Consider the following 18,336-nt stretch of genomic DNA (forward strand, 5'->3'; position numbering starts at 1 on the left):
GTCGCGCTTCCCTTTCTTTCTCTTCATAATTAAGCTTGGGATGCTGTCTTAAATTATATTTCATATAATTTAATATGCGCCAAGACAGATTCCTTGTGTGTCCAATCACACTTGGCCAATAAAAAATGCTATGCTATGCTATGCTATGCTATTTTCTATTCTATCCTATCCTATCCTATCCTATCCTATCCTATTTTCTTTTCTATTCTATTCTATTCTATTCTATTCTATTCTATTCTATTCTATTTTCTTTTCTATTCTATTCTATTCTATTTTCTTTTCTATTCTATTCTATTCTCTTTTCTATTCTATTCTATTCTCTTTTCTTTTCTTTTCTATTCTATTTTCTATTCTATTCTATTCTATTCTATTCTATTCTATTCTATTCTATTCTATTCTATTCTATTCTATTCTATCCTATCCTATCCTATTTCCTTTCCTTTTCTATTCTATTCTATTCTATTCTCTTTTCTATTCTATTCTATTCTCTATTCTATTCTATTCTATTCTATTTTCTATACTTTTCTATTCTATTCTATTCATTCTCTATTCTATTCTATTCTATTTTCTTTTCTATTCTATTCTGTTCTGTTCTATTTTCTTTTCTTTTCTATTCTATTCTATTCTATTCTATTCTATTCTATTCTATTCTATTTTCTATTCTGTTCTATTCTATTCTATTCTATTTTCTTTTCTATTCTATTCTGTTCTGTTCTGTTCTGTTCTATTTTCTATTCTATTCTATTCCTGTCCTGGAATCAGATTTCTCTTCTCTGACCATGGCTTGGTTGCAGCTCTTCCGTCTTGTCCCTCAAAATCAGGAGGAGGAGGAGGAGGAAGAGGAGGAAGAAAAAGAAGACAACTGTGGGGTCCTTGGTTGTTTTCTTGACATTTCATTATCTGACTAAGTTACATCATCAGTGCTGGAAGGGAGTGGGTTTGCAGGGAGGACGAGGAGAACTGGGGGGGGGGGTATTTGGTGTTCCCTGAACGGTGGTTTTCTTGCAGACCTGACTAGGTTACATCATCAGGGCTAGAAGGGAGTTGTGTTTATGAAGAGGAGGACTGGGGGGGTCCTCGGTGGTCTCTGAACTTGGCTGTTTCCTTGCAGACCTTTCATGGCGCATCTAGGTAACCTCATCCGTTGGGTTTGCTCTCTGTTTACCTCTGTTGTGTCTTGTCCGCTCTCACCGCAGCCGGGGTCTGCTTATCTGCTCCCGAACATGGAGGAATGTATGCCTCCCGGCCCCAGTCCTGGCTCCATGCCCAGACAGGCTGAGGAGGAGGGAGCACCCCCCGGTCCCAGCCCTGGCTCCATGCCCAGGCAAACGGAGCAGCTAGACCCCTCCCCCTCCTCCACAGCATGTGAGCCTGAGGAAAGTTTATTTCCAACAGCTGCTGATTGGAGTGACCCTCGCATCAGAAGACTGGATAGGCGGAGGCAACAGAAGGAAGGGAGGGGCAGGCCTTAATGAGTGCTGAGTCATGGAGCCACACCCCATGGCCTATATAAAGGATCTGCTTTCTGGCAGTCTCTGAGTCAGGCAAAGTCGAACTTATCTTGCTGAAGTCACTTTCTGGTCTCCTGCCTGCCCTGAGGACTTTGCTAGGACTTTGGGCAGAGCTGCAGAGGCAAGCCTGATTCGGATTTCCCTGACCCGGCCGTCAGCGGAGGAGTGGGACACGACAACCTCACTCCCTTGTAGCGCTGATGATGTTCCCTAATTGGATAATGAAACATCTGCAGGAAAACAATTAGAGAGCGCCAAGGACCCCTCATAAATAAAGACTCTGTGCTGGCTTTCCTAGCTGTGGGGAGGGACCTTCATTGTTGCAAGGGAGAGACAAGCTAATGTTTGCATTGTCCAGAGCTAAATGCGGCTCTCTGGGTGATATCAACCAATCAAAAAAATAAATCAATCAATCAGAATAGAACAAAAAGGGACCTTGGAGATCTTCTAGTCCAACCCCCTGCTCAAGCAGGAGACCCTACACCATTTCAGACAAATGGCTAGCCAATCTCTTCTTAAAAACTTCCAGTGATGAAGCACCCACGATTTCTGGTGGCAAGCTGTTCCACTGGTTATTTGTCCTCACTCTTAGAACATTTCTCCTTAATTCCAACTTGCTTCTCTCCTTGATGAGTTTCCACCCGTTACTTCTTGTCCTACCCTCAGCAGCTTTGGAGAATAGCTTGACTCCCTCTTCTTTGGGGCAGCCCCTGAGAGATTGGAAGACTGCTATCATGTCACCCCCCTGGCCCATTGTTATGCAGGAACAGTGCCAAGCCCACATGCCACCTGGAGGGCCCCCCCAAAACTGATGGGAGAGAGAAAAACAGAAAAAGGGCCTCTGGTGGCTCAGACTGGTAAGACAGTCTGTTATTAACAGCAGCTGCTTGCAATTACTGCAGGTTCAAGTCCCACCAGGCCCAAGGTTGACTCAGCCTTCCATCCTTTATAAGGTAGGTAAAATGAGGACCCAGATTGTTGGGGGCAATAAAAGTTGACTTTGTATATAATATACAAATGGATGAAGACTATTGCTTAACACAATGTAAGCCGCCCAGAGTCTTCGGAGAAGGGCGGGATATAAATGCAAATAAAATTAAAAAAAAATTAAAAACTGACCAACCTCCGAACCCCGCAGGGACTCGTGGCCGGCCACCCAATTTTTTTTGGTTTTTCTTTTCATTCCGACATCTCTTTACAAAATCGATCCAGCCTCTGAGACGTTTCTGCAACCTCCCAAGAACTGCACTTATCGATCAGCAATCGGACGAGGCCGAAAAGTGGAAAGTGACTCGGCAAAATTCACAGGCTGGCTGGGGAAATTGGAGAGATGATGTCCACACCTCTTAAAAATATCTCCGGCTGAGTTACTCAACCTTGAGGCTTTCTGGCCGACGGTGCCAATGTTTCTCCATCTGCCTTCTCCTCCTGGATGTTTTCCCAGTTTCTCAATCTGTCGTGCCACTTTGGGACCTTCTGACCTCCCTTACAGGCCTTAACCAGGTCCACCTCCGCCTAGTCAACCACTAGAACTACCGCAGCAAATTAATTCAGTCGATCTGAAAACGACATTCAGTAACAACCCCATTCCCTTCCAGCACTGATGATGTTCCCTAGTCGGGTCATGAAATGTCTGCAACAAAACAACCAAACCCCGAGAGCACCAAGGACCCCACAGTGCTCCTCTTCCTTCTGTCCATCCTCCTTTCCTCCTCCTCCTCCTCTGCGAACCCTGTTCCCTTCTAGCACTGATGACGGTACATAGCTGGATGGTGAAACATCTGCAACAAAACAACCAAACCCAAGAGCCACAAAGACCCCACAGTCATCCTCCTCTTCCTCCTCCCTTTTTCCCCTCCTCCTCCTCTCCTCCTCTTCTCCATAAACCCCACTCTCTTCTCCTCCTCCTCCCTCCTTCTTCCCCTCTCCTCCTCCACAAACCCCACTGTCTTCTAGCGCTGATGATGTTTCCTAGTTGGGTGATGAAATGTCTCCAAGAAAACCACCAAGCTCAAGAGCATCAAGGACATAGTCATAGTTTTCCTCCTCCTCCTCCTCCACCACCATCACCACCTCCTCCTCCTCCTCCTCTCCACAGACCCCACTTCTTTTTAGCCCTGATGATGTTACCTAGTTGGGTCAGGAAACATCTACAAGAAAACAACCAAACTCAAAGCGCACCAAGAACCTCACAGTTCAACCCGCAGCTACTAATAATTTTCTTCTATCAGTGCATTCAGTAATGTCCAGCTACCCACACACCCACACCTTCAAGAAAAGGCCACAAAGGAAACTCACCTGGGTTGCCTTAGCTTCCAAAATGGCCATCTTCCAGGCTCTGTGGACACAAACAGAAAAATCAGCTATGCCCACTTGTGTCTTAACCATTGTGGCAAGGACGTCTCGTAAAATGAGACAAAATTCCCTTTAACAACGGTCTCCCTTAGCAACATAAAATTGGTGTGATCGTAAGTCGAGGACTACCTGTATTCCGGAGCAGTGTTTCTCATCGTTGGCAACTTGAAGGTGTGTGGACATCAACCCCCCGGCCAGCATAGCATAGCATAGCATAGCATAGCATAGCATAGCATAGCATAGCATAGCATAGCATAGCATAGCATAGCATAGCATAGCATAGCAGGCTGAAAAATTCTGGGAGTTGAAGTCCACACGCCTTCAAACCTCCAAGGTTGAGAAAGCTGGTAGAGAGTCTCCTGCTTTAGCAGGGGGTTGGACTAGATGCCCTCCAAGGTCCTTTTCAGCCTTAGGATTCTATGTAAGTCTTATCCAACGCACCAGCTTTTCTATGAGTGGAATCCATGATGGCCCCACCAGCAAAAATCTTCAGCTGGAAACCCCTGGGCTCATGAAGCTCTGCGTTAAGGTTGAAAGTGTTCCTCAAACAGAGTTGGAAGGGACCTTGGAGGTCATCTAGCCCAACCCCCCTGCCCAAGCAGGAGATCCTACACCATTTCTGACAGAGGGCAATCCAGTCTCGTCTTGAAAGCCTCCAGGGATGAAGCTCCCACAACTTCCGAAGGCAACTTCTGTTCCATCGGTTGATTGTTCTCACTGTCAGAAAATTCCTCCTTATTTCCAGGTTGAATCTCTCCTTGGTCAGTTTCCGTCCATGATTCCTTGTCTGGCCTTCGGGTGCTTTGGAGAATAGCTTGACCCCTTTCCTCCTCTCTGTGGCAGCCCCTCAAATATTGGAAGATGCTCTCCTGTCTCCCCTGGTCCTTCTCTTCACTAGACTAGCCAGGCCCAGTTCCTGCAACTGTTTTAATATCGTATATTTTAGCCTCCAGTCCCCTCATCATCCTGATTGCTCTTCTCTGCCCTTTTTCTAGAGTCTCAACATCTTTTTTTATAGTGTGGTGACCAAAAGTGGATGCTGTACTCTAGGTGTGTGTGACTTTATGTAAAGACTTTTCTGTGAAGTTTTGCTCATCTCAGTGACATAGCTGGGAGCTCTCCTAGCGGGAGATTATCTTAATCCTGGCTCCACCGTGACCTCAAGGTCACCCGAAGCTTTCAAAGCACCCTGAGTCACAGGTCTAAGCAGGATTATCTGAGATGTCTTCTCCTGCCACCTCCGGTTAGTCCTGGAAGGTGATCAGCATGCCAAGATCTCTATTTGCTGCAGACCGTTATCTAATGCGGTGAAGAAGCTCAGAAGGGGCTCATTTGAAGTCATCCCCTCCTGGGCTTTTGGTCAACCTTCCCAGTATTTTTTTTTTAGGTGTCATACGGCACATTCACATCATATAGGGAAAATAGGGTCAATTTATTCTCCAAAGCACCTGAGAGCAGGACAAGAAGCAACGGATGGAAACTAACCAAGGAGAGAAGCAACCTGGAATTAAGGAGACACTTCCTAACAGTGAGGACAATTAACTAGTGGAATGACTTGTCTCCAGAAGTTGTAAATGCTCCAACACTGGAAGTTTTTAAGAAGAGATTAGACAACCATTTGTCTGGAATGGTATAGGGCAGGGGTCTGCAAACTTGGCTCTTTTAAAACTTGTGGACTTCAACTCCCAGCTTTCCTGGCTGAGGAACTCTGGAAGTTGAAGTCCACAAGTCCACAAGTCATAAAACTGCCAAGTTTGCAGACCCCTGGTATAGGGTCTTCTGCCTGAGCAGTGGGTTGGACTAGAAGACCTCCAAGGTCCCTTCCAACTCTGTTATATTTCAGTAAAAAGGAGTAAAATATAAAACATAGGATATAAAATCGGAAATCTTAGAAGATTACAAAGGTATATCTGAGTTGCAAATACACGTAGTCCTTGGCTTACACAATTGAGTAAAATTTATGTTGCTAAATGAAACAGTTAAGTAAATTTAATACATTTTATAATCTCTGTTGCTTCAGATGTTAAGTGAATCACAGCAGTTGTTAAAGTTATTAATATGGTTGTTAAATGAACCCAGCTTCCCCATTGACTTTGCTTATTAGAAGGTCGCAAAAAGGGGATGACATGACCCTGGGACACTGCAACCGTCATAAATACGAGTCAATTGCCAAGCATCTCAGTTTTGATCACGTGACCATCCGGATGCTGCAATGGTTGGAAGTGTAGAAAACGGTCATAAGTCACTTTTTTCAGTGTCGTCATAACTTTGAACTGTGATTAAATGAACTGTTGTACATCAAGGATTACTGTCAGGGTTCCAAGAAACACCCCCAACGAAATAAAGCTCTGAGGCTTGAGGTTCCTCAAAGTTCCAATTTATTGGAGATGTCATGTTGGCACAGCTGGGAAAACCCAAAACTGAAAGCTTCCAGGTTTTCCACACCCAGTTGACGGGTCACAGCCCTTCCCCACACCCACAAGTTCATCACATTGTCCAATGTTCACACTCAATTGGAAATAATCTTCAGGCAGTCTCCATCAGACGCAGGATGTCCTTGAAAACGGAATGTTGTTACGACTAACTTTCTACCGCTCCAACAACAACCCCCCTCCCAACTTCCCCAGCTAAAATATGTGGCAGTTAAGAAGCAAAAAAGAAAATTCCCTTCCAAAACTGACAATTACCTGTACAGGTAGTCCTCGATGTATGACCATAATTGAGGCCAGAATGTCCGTTGCTAAGTGAGACATTTGTGATGTGCCAAGTTTGAAAAACCCTGCATTAGATTAGGGTTGGTTTTGAGCACAGTTTGCTAAATGAACCCACATTGGCAGGGATCCCGTGCCACGCTAAGAAAACACCCAGCCCTTTGAATATATTATTATTCATATTCCTCTTATTTCAAATCATTCTCAACTTACAGCCATTTGTTTAGTGACCGTTTGAAGTTACAGCTGCACTTAAAACAGCAATCTATGATAATTTTTCACACTTAATGACGGTGGTAGCATTAGCCACAGTCACATGATCAAAATTTGGGATGTTTGGCAACTGCCATCTATTTATGACAATGGCACTATCCCGGGGTCATGTGATGCGACCTTCCAGCAGGCAAAGTCAATGGAGAAGCCAGATTCAATTAACAACCGTGTTACTAACTTAACAACTTCATTGATTCACTTAACAACCGAGGCAAGAAAGGTCGTAAAACGGGGCAAAATTCACAACAGCTGTCTTGCTTAGCAACTGAAATTTTGGGGTTCAATTGTGGACGTACGTTGAGCGCTACCTGTAATGATTCTGTTAAAAGTTTTCATATTTTCCAGCATGAAAGTCACGCCATTCTGCAGGGAGTCTCACTCCAGCCATTAATCCTCTCTCCGTCCTTTTAGAAGAAGACTAGTCTGAATGTCTTCCCTACACCTTTTCCAGAAACTTAGGATCAACACAGTCACTCTGTGACGGATAATTTCCAGCCTGGATAAAACCAGAAATCGGGAATGCAAAAAAGACTCTGGGTTGTAATCATAACCCCAAACAATGTGTTGTGGCCCGCGGCAGCTAGTGGAACTGGTGGCAGACTTAGACAGTGAGTAGGTTGGGGAGGAACCTGGGCCAGTCCTGGAGTCTGGGAAAAGCTCTGATGAGCGCTCTGCGTCAGAGGCAGAGAAGGGGTCAGGGCCGTCTGACAGTTGTCAGCTGCCTTTGGAGTCGGTCATCAGTGAATCAGAAGAACAGCTGGAGCCTGTTCCCAGTGTACGCATGCGCAGAGCTGCCAGGAGAAGGGAACAGCTAAGGAACAAGGGTCGACTCAGGAGTAAAGCCACAGATGGACAGCGAATGGCCCTTCCCATAGGGAATAAAAGAGGAGCAAAAGGGGAGTGGAGTTTGCAGGAAACAATTTGTTCGCTTAATTGGTTTGTGACTCTCTGAGACTCTTTGCCAAGTTTTGAAGATACCGGCCTGGCAGCTCCCCATGCCAGATCAAGTCTGTGACTGTAAATTCTCCCTTGAAAGACTTTGCTGGATGTGAATGAGAGGAATTCACAGTAACTTAATAAAAATGTTTTTTTTTGTTGGGACAAGGAGTCTGCTTCATGCTCTTGGGAAGCCTAGGTCAGAACAGGAGATGGAAATTTTACAAGAGCGCTGGTGACCTCTCTATGGAGAGCTTTGCGTTCCCAACAGGAGCTCCCAAAAGGTGCAGTCGGCGTAAACAACCAAAATAAATAATTAACATTAAAACGAAGGGACCAAACAACCGGTGCCTTAAACTGCCGATGGAGCATCAGTGGTAGCACTGGAGGTTTCAGAAATGATTGTCAAGGTGATACAATTGAAACCCTGCCCATCACAAAAAGCGGTCAGGGCTTCAACCCCAGGCTCGTGGCTGCCCTCTTGATTTTTCTCACCCTTCCTGAGGACCCACAACTTACAACGCATCGTCTTCGCTCTCGGCGCACAGCATGGTCTTGGGACCATCCCTTTGGACGACGCACATCAGGCACTCCCGAGTTTTCCCTTCCGGAGGCTGGATATCTATAAAGACAGGAGAAGAGACATAAAGCTGAGAGCCGGCCAGGCGGTTTTCTTCCTATTCCCATCCCAAGTTTCTAGACCTCAAGATCTTGAGCTTGGATTCGTTCCAGGGGGTCATGTTAATGGGACTTTTCCCCCTCGCCCTGTCTGCTCTTCATTAAAGCTGGGTGGGATATGCTGATCAAAACATGTCATAATATTATTACGAAAGGGGATGTTCTGTCCCCCCTCGCCTCTGTCCGAGCGATGGCTTAATTAGCCGGCACTATCAGTTCTGGCAGCAAACTAGCGAGCATCTGCCAAGTGTCTCTGTTATCTCCCTTGACACCGATGAATCACCCAGGAACAAACAGTACTTCAGCTCTAGTCAAGCAGTTGATTTGCCTGCTACCAAGAGGCATGGCAGCCCTTGCTACTTTTATATCCTGTGGGGTGTGGCTCCATGACTCAGCACTTCCTAGGCCTGCCCCACCCCTGCTTCTGTTGTTTCTGCCTCTCCTGCCTATGAAACCTAGGGTCCAGCCAGGCCTGATTGCCATCAGCTGGGTCTGGAGGTGTGGCCTGGGGGGGAAGAGTCAGGGGATGGAGGCCTCGTTATCTCTTCCACCTGGCCTGCCTCTGGCTCTTGGAGCTGAGCCAGGGAAGCCGGTGCTCCCGAGATAAGTCCTGATGGCCCTTCCCCCTCACTTTCCAAGTCACTTTCTGGCAGGAGGCCCGGCTCGGGGGGCGCAGACACAACACGGGGTTATTTCATCACTGTGCCTGGGATCAACATCAGATTACAACCAAGAGTGGGCTGCTGGGGGTTCGGGAGAACCTCTAGCTAAGATTGTGTGCAGTTTGGAGAACCCCCAAATCCCACTCCTGGCTGCTCCATGCCACCCTGCCCCTCCCCTCCCAGGAGTCCCCGTGTGGCCCGTTTTGGATGCAGGTAAGTGCAGGGCGCACGTGGAGGCTCAGGGAGGGTGAAAAACAGGCCTACCAGAAGTTTGGGAAGGCTTGAAATGGGCCTCCGGAGCCTGGGGAGACCGTTTTCTCCCTCTCGGAACTCGAGGAAAGCCTCCAGAGCCAGGGGAGGCCCAAAACACTCCCCCACCATGGTGTAGGCAGCCCACCGTGGCCACACTCACCCAGCAACCGGGAAGAGAACCCCTTGCTAAAATTTATGCAGCCCACCCCTGGTAAGCAAGACAGTTTGTGAATTTTGCCCTATTTTACGACGTTTCTTGCCACCATTGTTCAGTGAATCACCGCAGTCGGTAAGTTAGTAACCCGGTTGTTAAATGAATTTGGCTTCCCCGTTGACCTTTGCTGGTCAGAAGGTCGCAAAAGAGGTTACGACTCAGTTTCCAAGCATTTGAATTTTGATCCCGTGAACCTGGGGACGCTGCAATGGTTGTAAAGGTTAAAAAAACCGGTCAGGTCACTTTTTTCAGTGCACTGAGTTGGAAGGGACCTTGAAGGTCATCTAGTCCAACCCCCTGCTCACAAGTGACCTGTATTAGGGATTCCAACCGCCAAACTGCCAACCAAGCTCAGTGTCTTAGCCGCTGAGCCAGCTAAATGAACTGTCGGTCACTAAATGAACTGTTTGTAAGTCAAGGACTACCGTTTGCAGTTTTAAAAATAAAAGTTGCTGTTGTTGTACGTGGGTGTGTGTGTTTTGAAAGCAAAGAACGCCTTCCCGGAGGAACGGCTGCTGGCCAATGTTCTCTAAAGCCATCCTCCTTGTCTGTCGCAACCGGAGAGAGTCACCGCGTAATTAGGACCTCGGGGAAGAGTTGTCGAAATAACTCTTTGAGTTGTCGAGTCACAGCGAAACAAACAGCACGAGATTAGTCGGAAGGATTGGCGGAAGCCCCTGGGGAGACACCACAAAATTCAAGCAAGAGATGTCACGCTGACCCCAAAGGACCAAAACCTTAAGTCTGTATGGTACACACAACACAAGAGGTTTGTTGCCTCCCAGGAAAAGGTTCCAGAATGTTCGCTCGGAGAGGCTGAAAAACCAATGAAGACGTGAGCTCTTTCCAAAATCCAGACGCTTGAAGATCTGAAGGAGAGCTGCTGGGATGGTTTTCAGGAACGACCTCGGAAGTTAGGAGGAAGAGCGGCAGGCTAGGCCACAGTCAGATAAGAGGCAGCTGAGCCAGCATCAGAAATGGAAGTCTGGCAAAAAGGGACCCTCCCTAATGTCTTAAGCTGTAAAGGAGACGGGGTAAAATGTACTTTTAAACATACTCGCTGTTGTGACCCAGGCCCAAGTAGGTAGCAGGAAACTCAGTCCGTGAAAAAACAAACAAACTTTATTCGAACAGCTGAGAATCACTTCATTCCCAGCGTAGTTCAACTCAAGCTAAAGCAAATTCCTCCCAACACAAATTCCTCAGTCTTATCGCAAACCTTGGTCCAATTAGGCAAACTGCCAAAGGCCTTTCTTGGCAAACGTTCAGAAGTCACAAAAATAAATGCAAGACGTAGACGAAGCAGAAGACGAAGCTACCAACGTTGTTTTCCGGCAAAGCCCAAACGCCGTTGCTGGTCTGTTTTAAGCCTTATGGGAGGGGCCAATCATCTCTTGGCCTTACTCCCGAGTTGTCCTCATTGCTTAAGCTGCTCTTGCCTTCTGGCATCTCTTCTCATGCGTGCATTAGGAACAGGCTCCTCCTGTTCCTCTGCCTCTCTACTGTCAGCCTCTGGAGGCTCTGGAGTCCACACCTCACTCCCCGATGGCCCTGGCCTCACCTCAGCCTCATCGCTGTCTGACTCAGTTGCCAGCTCCGCAGGCAAAATATCTCCAAAATATCCTAAGTAAACCAAAAGACCTCAGAATATTATACAGAGATCATCTACAACAGCGGCCCCCAACCTCTTAGACACCAGGGACCGGTTCCGTAGAAAAACATTATTTCACAGACTGGGGGACACGTGGTTTCACACGCTACTTGGATCACGCACATGTGCAGAAGAAGCTTCACTCGCAAGGATTGGTTCTTAGTGGGCCACAGACTAAGACCGCTCCACAACCTGGAAATTGGGGATCCCTGATATAAAAGAAAACATTCCAATAACCTTGGATTTCAACCTTTGCTGTTATAGAAGCGAGGAAACAACGGGATCTATTTTTTTCTTCTTGTTGTCCCAGAACTGTCATTTTAAAAACTCAACTGAAACTGCACAGGGTGGTCAAAGGAAATAAATAAAACTGCCTCCCGACAAAAGGACTCACTCAAGTAAGTCCTGTCTTACCACAACCGTCATCATAGAATAGAATAGAATAGAATAGAATAGAATAGAATAGAATAGAATAGAATAGAATTCTTTATTGGCCAAGTGTGATTGGACACACTAGGAATTTGTCTTGGTGCATATGCTCTCAGTGTACATAAAAGAAATGACACGTTCATCAAGGTACAACATTTACAACACAATTGATGGTCAATATATCAATATAAATCATAAGGATTGCCATTACATAATGATCATAAGGATCAGCTGCATTACACACCCATAACAATAAAATCCAACCAGAAATTGGAAGGATCGGCTTGCAAATCTCAAGCAAGGCTGGGAAATGGGTGCTTAGCACATGAACCGAACAGACGGCCAGAGAAGATGGTTCCAAGGCCACCCTCCTGGATAAAATCCAGAATATATCTATATATTTGCAGACGAAACCCAGCTGGGACCATTACTTGTCCTTTCAGCTTGGATGCCCATCAGGCAGCAAAGCGGAGATGAAGACACGGCTAGGAGGTGATTGAACGGTGCCCATCAATATCCTGGAATTGACACACACACACGCAAACACAATAGAATAGAATAGAATTTTTTACTGGCCAAGTGTGATGGGACACACAAGGGATTTGTCTTCGGTGCATATGCTCTCAGTGTACATAAAAGAAAAGATGCGTTCATCAAGAATCATAAGGTACAACACTTGGTGATAGTCATAGGGTACAAATAAGCAATCAGGAAACAATCAATATCAATATAAATCGTAAGGATACAAGCAACCAAGTTACAGCCATACAGTCATAAGTGGGAGGAAATGGGAGGTGGGAACGATGAGAAGATTTAATAGTAGTGCAGATTTAGTAAATAATTTGACAGTGTTGAGGGAATTATTTGTTTAGCAGAGTGATGGCCTTCGGGGAAAAAACTGTTCTTGTGTCTAGTTGTTCTGGTGTGCAGTGCTCTATAGCGTCGTTTTGAGGGTAGGAGTTGAAACAGTTTATGTCCAGGATGCGAGGGATCTGTAGATATTTTCACAGCCCTCTTTTTGACTCGTGCAGTATACAGGTCCTCAATGGAAGGCAGGTTGGTAGCAATTATTTTTTCTGCAGTTCTAATGATCCTCTGAAGTCTGAGTTTTTCTTGTTGGGTTGCAGAACCAAACCAGACAGTTCTAGAGGTGCACAAACCACACAAAACGGAGGAAGCAAGAATTAGCTGGAGACTGGTAGACAACCAGCCACTGTTCCTTCAGCACCGCTGGCACTTGTGTTGTTGTCAGATGAAAGAACCTTCTATTTCGACTTGCTGTGTCCCTCCATTGTGTAGGAAGGGGACATTTGGGGTGATTCAGCCCTGCACTGCCAGGACCACAAAAGAAAAAGAACAAAAACCTTTCCATCACAGCCATGGTGCCCCCATCAATGGAGGTTTTTAACAAGAGACTGGACAAGTATTTGTCTGGAATGGTATAGGGCAGGGGTCTTAAAAGAGCCAAGTTTGCAGAACCCTGGTATAGGGTCCCTTGCCTGAGCAGGGGGTTGGAGTAGAAGACCTCCAAGGTCCCTTCCAACTCTTGTTTAGTTAGTTTAGTTTAGTTTTATTAGATTTTTATACCGCCCTTCTCCTGAAGGACTCAGGGCAGTGTACAGCCAGTTATAAAAACAATACAAAGTACAATTAAAACAGAGAATTAAAAAACATATTCAATAGAAGGCTGAGATTTAAAATAATTAAATTTAAAACCCTTAAATTAAATTATAACCCCAATTAAAATAATATTTAAAATTTAAGCCAGTCCCGCTTGAATGAATAAGTGCATTTTCAGCTCACGGCGGAAGGTCCGAAGGTCAGGTAATTGACGCAAGCCAGGGGGAAGTTCGTTCCAGAGTGTGGGAGCCCCCACAGAGAAGGCCCTTCCCCTGGGGGCCGCCAACCGACATTGTTTAGCGGACGGCACCCTGAGAAGACCCTCTCTGTGTGAGCGTACGGGTTGGTGGGAGGCATAAGGTAACACCAGGCGGTCCCGTAAGTACCCGGGCCCTAAGCCATGGAGCGCTTTAAAGGTGGTAACTAAAACCTTAAAGCGCACCCGAAAGACCACAGGTAGCCAGTGCAGTCTGCGCAGGAGCGGTGTTACATGGGAGCCACGTGTGATTCCCTCAATCACCCGCGCAGCTGCATTCTGAACTAACTGAAGCCTCCGGGTGCACTTCAAGGGTAGCCCCATGTAGAGAGCATTGCAGTAATCCAAACGAGAGGTGACAAGAGCGTGAGTGACCGTGCATAAGGCATCTCGGTCAAGGAAGGGACGCAACTGGCGGATCAGGCGAACCTGGTAAAAAGCTCTTCTGGAGACGGCCGCTAAATGATCTTCAAATGACAGCCGTCCATCCAGGAGAACACCCAAGTTGCGCACCCTTTCCATTGGGGCCAATAACTCACCCCCAACAGTCAGCTGTAGTTGCAGCTGGCTGTACCGGGGTGCCGGCATCCACAGCCACTCCGTCTTGGAGGGATTGAGCTTGAGCCTGTTCCTCCCCATCCAGACCCGTACGGCTTCCAGGCAGCACTTCGACAGCTTTGTTGGGGTGGCCCGGGGTGGAGAAGTACAGCTGGGTGTCATCAGCGTACAGTTGGTATCTCACCCCAAAGCCACTGATGACCTCGCCCAGCGGCTTCATATAGATGTTGAACAGGAGAGGCGAGAGGATCGACCCCTGCGGCACCCCACAAGTGAGGCGCCTCGCGGTCGATCTCTGCCCCCCTGTCAACACCGTCTGCGACTGGTCAGAGAGATAGGAGGAGAACCACCGATAAACGGTGCCTCCCACTCCCAATCCCCCCAACCGGCGCAGCAGGATACCATGGTCGATGGTATCGAAAGCCGCTGAGAGATCTAATAGGACCAGGGCAGAGGAACAACCCCTATCCCTGGCCCTCCAGAGGTCATCCACCAACGCGACCAAAGCTGTCTCTGTGCTATATCCGGACCGGAAGCCAGACTGGAACGGGTCTAGATAGACTTGTTACTATTCTGTTATCTATTATTATCTGTTATCAAATAAGAAACGGAGTGGGTTGCTTCAGAGAAGTCGTGGGTTGCTGAGGAATTCTGGGAGTTGAAGTCCACAAGTCTTAAAGTGGCCAAGGTTGGCGACCCCTGCCCTAGGCAGTATGCAAAGCAACAGAAGTATGGCCCGGCTAACTACAGGGAATCCTTGACTTACGACAATTCGTTCACTGGCTGCTTGACGTTGCAACGGCCCTGCAAAAAGTGACTTATGACCATTTTTCACTCTAATGACCCGTTGCCATGTGGTCATGCGATCTAAATTCAGACGCTTTGCAACAGGTTCATATTTATAGAATAGAATAGAATAGAATAGAATTTTTATTGGCCAAGTGCGATTGGACACACAAGGAATTTGTCTTGGTGCATATGCTCTCAGTGTACATAAAAGAAAAGATACATTCATCAAGGTACAACATTTACAACACAAATGATGGTCAATATATCAATATAAATCATAAGGATTGCCAGCAACAAGTTATAGTCATACAGTCATAAGTGGAAAGAGATTGGTGATGGGAACGATGAGAAGATTAATAGTAGTGCAGATTCAGTAAATAGTCTGACAGTGTTGAGGGAATTATTTGTTTAGCAGAGTGATGGCCTTCGGGGAAAAACTGTTATGAAGGTTGGTGTGTCCCGGAGTGGTGGTCATGTGATCCCCTTTTGCCACTTTCCGACAAGCGAAGTCAACGGAGAATCCACATTCGCTTAACATCCGTGTGACTAACTTAACGACTCCAGTAATTCACTTAACAACCGTTGCAAGAAAAGTCGTAAAAATGGGGCAAAGCTCACTTGACAACTGCCTCGCTTAGCAGTGGGAATTCTGGCCCCAGTCGTCATAAGTCAAGGACTACCTTATCTACAGGAAACCTAAAGCAGAGATGTGATAATGCCACCATAAAATACCACCACCGACATACTTGCGCCAGATGTCGGGGCACAAGTACGTTATTGGGTTGTTTTCATAAGGACCTCGCTGCGCCTTGGGCCATCGTATTGGCATTACTGGGGTTGTTGCTATAATTTGGGCCTCTGGAGGCTCAACAGACTAATGCAGTCTGTTATTAACAGCAGCTGCTTGCAATTACTGCAGGTTCAAGTCCCACCAGGCCCAAGGTTGACTCAGCCTTCCATCCTTTATAAGGTAGGTAAAATGAGGACCCAGATTGTTGGGGGCAATAAAGTTGACTTTGTATATTATATACAAATGGATGAAGACTATTGCTTGACATAGTGTAAGCCGCCCTGAGTCTTCGGAGAAGGGCGGGATATAAATGCAAATAAATAAAAAAAAATTGGGGTTTCTTTGCAACAGTGGCTTTGCAGAGAAGAAGAGTTTTAGTCCCCCAAATTTCTTCCAATGACAAACTCTACATTGTCTGGGCTTAAATTTAAGAATTACCGAAAATACTGAATATTGCAATTCAGTTTTGGTCACGCTATAAAAAAAACACGATGTTGAGATTTCTGGAAAGAGTGCAGAGAAGAGCAACAAAGATGATTAAGGGAATGGAGGATAAAACATATAAAAGACTTGCAGATATTGGGTATGTCGAGTCTTGTGAAAAAAAGGACTAGGGGTGACATGATAGCAGTCTTCCAATATTTGAGGGGCTGCCCCCAAAAAGAGGGAGGTCAACCTATTCTCCAAAGCACCTGAAGGCAAGACAAGAAACAATGGACGGAAATTAACCAAAGAGAGAAGCAACCTAGAATTAAGGAGAAATTTCCTGACAGTGAGAACAATTAACCAGTGGAACTGCTTGCCACCAGAAATTGTGGATGCTGCTTCAACATTGAATATTTTTAAGAAGAAACCAGACAACCATTTTATCTAGAATGGTGTAGGTTTCCTGCTTGAGCAGGAGGTTGGACTAGATGATCTCTGAGGTCCCTTCCAACTCTGGGATTCTGTTATTGGGTATGTCTAATAACATGAATGAAAAGAAGGACTAGTGGGGGTGACATGATAGTGGTCTTTCAATATTTGAAGGGCTGCCCCAAAGAAGTGAGGGTTCCAGGACTACTTGTACATGTGAAACTTAAATAACTAAGTTTTAAAGAAAAGAAAATGGAAGAACTGTTTTGTCAGGGAACTGCACGGCAGGTGTGCAAAGGAAGTTCAGAGACACTGACACCAACCAATAGTTTTATATAAATAAATATATGTTATAACTATATATACAGCAAACTAGATGCTCAGGCTAATAGGCGCATTCTGAGGTAAATTAACACAGCGGGAACATCATGAGGTAAAGCGAGCAAACCGAAGGAAAAAAAAGGCGGGAAAAAAGGGAACCTCCCCCTCCACATCCACAGCAACCAATCACGGCGCAGATTGCCTCACGCAGGAGCCAGCCCTCTCCAATCAACCAACCACAACCCCTCCTGCTCCAGCTACCAAATTTAAATATCTTCCCATGTATCCTTCTGTGGCGGTCTCCAAGCAGTTCCCACAGCCTTGAGGACTAGAAACTTAGTTTAAGAACAAAGGATGGGCTTTCAGTCCGGTGTTTGTGGAAAAAGGTCCAGCTGGTGACCCCAAGCCTACTCACCCCGGCATTCGCGGCCCGTCCTGACGTCTCGGCAGTTGGATCTGATGTTAATTCTTCCGTCCATTTCACGACCGGTATCATCCTGGTAGTAGACGAGGCTGCCGTCCGCCCACAGCACAAACCAGTTTCTTTTCCAGCGTCGCAGAATAGAACCTGCACAGGCCATGGGAGAAAAAAAAATTAGGGAAAATGGGAAAATAGAACAGCAGTCCTCAACTTATAACCGTTCATTTAGTGACCAAAGTTACAACGGCACTGAATAAAAGTGACGTATGACCTTTTTTCACACTTACGACCACTGCAGCCTCCCCATGATCATGTGATCAAAATTAGGATGCAACTGACTCATATTTATGACGGTGGCACTGTCCTGGGTTCACGTGATCCCCTTTTGCGACATTCTGACAAGCAAACTCGACGGGGAAGCCAGATTCACTTAGCAACCGTGTTACTAACTTAAAAACTGCGGTGATTCCCTTAATATCTGTGGCAAGAAAGGCTGTAAAATGAAGCAAAACTCACTTAACAGCTGTTTCAGCAACAGAAATTTTGCGCTTCAATTGTGGTCACAAGTCGAGGACCACCTGTAGAATGCCTTGTGGTTTTCCTGCCAGCAAAAATCCGTCCCTGTTTTTTTTCGTTACGGAGTCCTAGACATGCTTAAAAAATAAAATTCTCATGTAGCAAATCCACAGATTCTTAAATTTCCACCCGGGAGATAATCCTCCCTAAACCTCAAAAATCAATCAACCATTCACCAAAATACCAGCAGTTTTCTGTTTTTTCCCTTCTATTATTATCCATGTATAAGATAGGTAGGTAGGTAGGTAGGTAGATACGGTAGGTAGTGTATAGCTACTGTAGGTAGGTAGGTAGTTATTCTAGATAGGTAGGTAGGTAGGTACTGTAGATAGATAAGTAGGTAGATATTGTAGATAGGTAGATAGACACTATAGCTAGGTAGGTCAGTAGATACTGTTGGTTGGTAGGTAGTTATTGTAGATAGGTAGGTAGGTAGGTACTGTAGATAGATAAGTAGGTAGATATTGTAGATAGGTAG

The 18,336-nt window shown here is 45.9% G+C and overlaps 1 protein-coding gene across 4 annotated transcripts in view; it reads right to left on the reverse strand.

Annotated features, from left to right (window-relative positions):
• The window catches only part of PLEKHB1 (pleckstrin homology domain containing B1), a 38,788-nt gene that overhangs the window by 3,915 nt on the left and 16,537 nt on the right, over positions 1–18,336 (reverse strand). For all 4 annotated transcript variants that reach the window (XM_058185408.1, XM_058185409.1, XM_058185407.1 and 1 more), the window contains exons 3-5: positions 17,277–17,429; positions 8,306–8,408; positions 3,810–3,849 (exon numbers count right to left, since the gene is read on the reverse strand). In XM_058185408.1, the coding sequence (XP_058041391.1) occupies positions 3,810–3,849; positions 8,306–8,408; positions 17,277–17,429 (296 nt within the window). The remainder of the gene's footprint in view (positions 1–3,809; positions 3,850–8,305; positions 8,409–17,276; positions 17,430–18,336) is intronic.

Source organism: Ahaetulla prasina, chromosome 5 (assembly GCF_028640845.1).
Source record: "Ahaetulla prasina isolate Xishuangbanna chromosome 5, ASM2864084v1, whole genome shotgun sequence".
Lineage (NCBI taxonomy): Eukaryota > Metazoa > Chordata > Lepidosauria > Squamata > Colubridae > Ahaetulla > Ahaetulla prasina.